Raw genomic sequence first — 2,500 nt, forward strand, 5'->3', positions numbered from 1 at the left:
AGAAGACTTTGGGTTGGGAGAATGTGGTTTTCTACTTTGCTGAATTATAGTTTTGTATATTAAGGTAATCATTTTTTTTACTTATTAATTATATATACCTAACATTTTTACAAATAAGTGTGCTTTTTATTTTTAGTCTTTTCTTTTGCTTCTTATGTCAAGGCTTCTTCCTTCCTTAATTCACTGTATATGCTAAAGATACAGAAATTACCAGCTCAAGGATATTCAAATCCTGTATGTACTACCCTACAGCAAGAACACAATTATTCTTTATTTATGATAATTTTTATGTTTATGATTTTGATAGGGAAATATTTGCAAACTCATGTTTTTAGACATATTCTAAAAATAAATTGTATATTTCAAGTTCTTCCAAAAATATCCAAGAATTGAACAACAATGAAAGACTCATAGAATTTCCCATTTGTCATAAGTCACTTAACCAGAGATATGTATTTTTTCTCTCTTGCTGTATGGTGCCTGAAAAATTCTGAACAGCTTTCTCTTCCATCATTCTCAGTACTTTTAGATGTAGAATTGGATACCATAATCTATTGGTTGTAGTTTTTAAGAGAATATTTTACCGATACTCTTGATTCCAGGAGCTGTGAATGGGATAACCAATGGAGTGTGCAATTACCCTTTTTGATCCTACACAGTGGTGTAAAGTAAATCACAAAAAATCAACATCCTTTCTTGTTTTTCATTATTAAAAACTTTACGATAAATCTTCAGGGCATCATCTGGTGAAAAAGCTATAGCTTGCATTCAGGAGCTGAGCAACCTGAGCTGTTGCCTTGCACTCCATGGTTGAATTGGCTATAAATTGCCTCATTTATTGCTTTGGAGATCAGTTCCATGATGCTTTGAGTTACACTCCTATTCCACGATTTATTTTATTTTATTTATTCATATATTTATTTATTTATTATTATTATATATTTTTTTATGTACTCCTTGACAAATTTTATGTAAATAAAGCTTGTGTTAACCGCAAGACGGGGTTTGCTAGTGCAGATTTTGACATGTTTTTGCTTTGACTGACAGTTGAAGAACATGAACCAACCAAAGCCTTGTTGCCATTATACAATTCCAGGAAACTACATGGCTATGCCTGACTTACACATGGTCTTCCCTCATCGGAACTCTTCGCAGCAAGAGGGTACAGGTAGAAAGAATAATAACATTTCAAAGATGATTGAGAACTACCACAATTACAAATATTAACATGGGATCACAGTAAGGTATTTTAACATTATCTAACCAGATTTAGGAGGGGATAAAAAGAAAGATAAAAAATAAGAATAACAGTAGAATAAACACAGGTTTTATATAAATTATTATATGCTAACAAATTTTAGTCATATATAAAATTCATTTTTGAGCTATTAAAGTTTTTACAACTGTTTAGTTATACTCATGTTAGGAATTGCAGTTATGGTCATATTGTACTTCAAATGTCAGAATGTAATTTAGGGAAAGTTTAAAGACTAAGTGTTTTGACATTTAATATGGAAATTAGGTCTGTAAGATTACACCACAAATACAATATTATTGACATTACAGTATTTTAGTTCTCAATTGTCTTTATGAATACTGGAACATGTACAAAGGTGCTTTATGCTTACAGCAAATTGGGCATGTTGACAAAGGAATGTACATATATTGAGAACTTTGTAAATACCAAGGCTTTAAAAGTTACCCATGACAATCATGCTGCTGGCTGTCTCACATCTTCCACAGAGAAAGGAATTATCCAAAATATTTTGTGCATAAAAAATTGTAAATGTTTTTGACATGGAGAGAGAGCATGTAGTGCAAAGATCTATATTATTTTCTTCCTAGTCTTTTTTCATCTTCCATTTGCATTTACAGATTTTTTTTATGTCTAAGATGTTTATATGTATGGATTAGATATTTATCCATGAATGTAGATAGGCAACATACAAAAGCATGAAAGACATTATTAGTAAGATTTTTCAAGGTTATATGTTTTCATATTATTGTGTGCTTAAGAAAATTTAAATTTGGGATAGCATCTGATATTTTCTCCAATTATAAAATCAGTATATGCATGCATATAATATTGACTTATAACTCATTAGTTAATTTGTTACACTGCTTTTACATTACCAGTCTGCATGCATCACATAAACTTTCAACACATTTCCACTAATCTAGTAATTATTGAAACAATAACGCCTTCTTTTTTTACTGTCAGTTTATTTTCCTTTCTTGATTATTCTTATGTTCCTTTGTGATTTGATGTGAGATATCAAATTTGCTTTTACACCATACATTATTGTGTTTGTAATTTATTTTCCTTATGCATGCGGCAAGCCAAAGATATCATGCAGATTATGAGAGAATTATTCATGGAATTCACATACCTTTATGAAATGTCCTTACTGTTTCTATTTTGAGATTGATAAGTGTGCTAGTTGTTGACAGATTTGACACCTATGATGAATGTATACTTTATTAGCATATTGGCACTTTA

At 30.3% G+C, this 2,500-nt stretch overlaps 1 protein-coding gene across 29 annotated transcripts in view; it reads left to right on the top strand.

Annotated features, from left to right (window-relative positions):
- LOC113803430 (proton channel OtopLc) overlaps positions 1 to 2,500 on the top strand; it is a 98,553-nt gene that overhangs the window by 74,474 nt on the left and 21,579 nt on the right. For 15 of the 29 annotated variants that reach the window (XM_070122866.1, XM_070122867.1, XM_070122870.1 and 12 more), the window contains one exon: positions 1,097 to 1,168. The exons of 12 other annotated variants lie outside the window; for them this stretch is intronic. In XM_070122866.1, coding sequence (XP_069978967.1) covers positions 1,097 to 1,168 — 72 coding nt within the window. The remainder of the gene's footprint in view (positions 1 to 1,096; positions 1,169 to 2,500) is intronic. 2 more of the 29 variants (XM_070122869.1, XM_070122880.1) reach the window with 1 other exon arrangement.

This window comes from Penaeus vannamei, chromosome 6, assembly GCF_042767895.1.
Source record: "Penaeus vannamei isolate JL-2024 chromosome 6, ASM4276789v1, whole genome shotgun sequence".
NCBI lineage: Eukaryota > Metazoa > Arthropoda > Malacostraca > Decapoda > Penaeidae > Penaeus > Penaeus vannamei.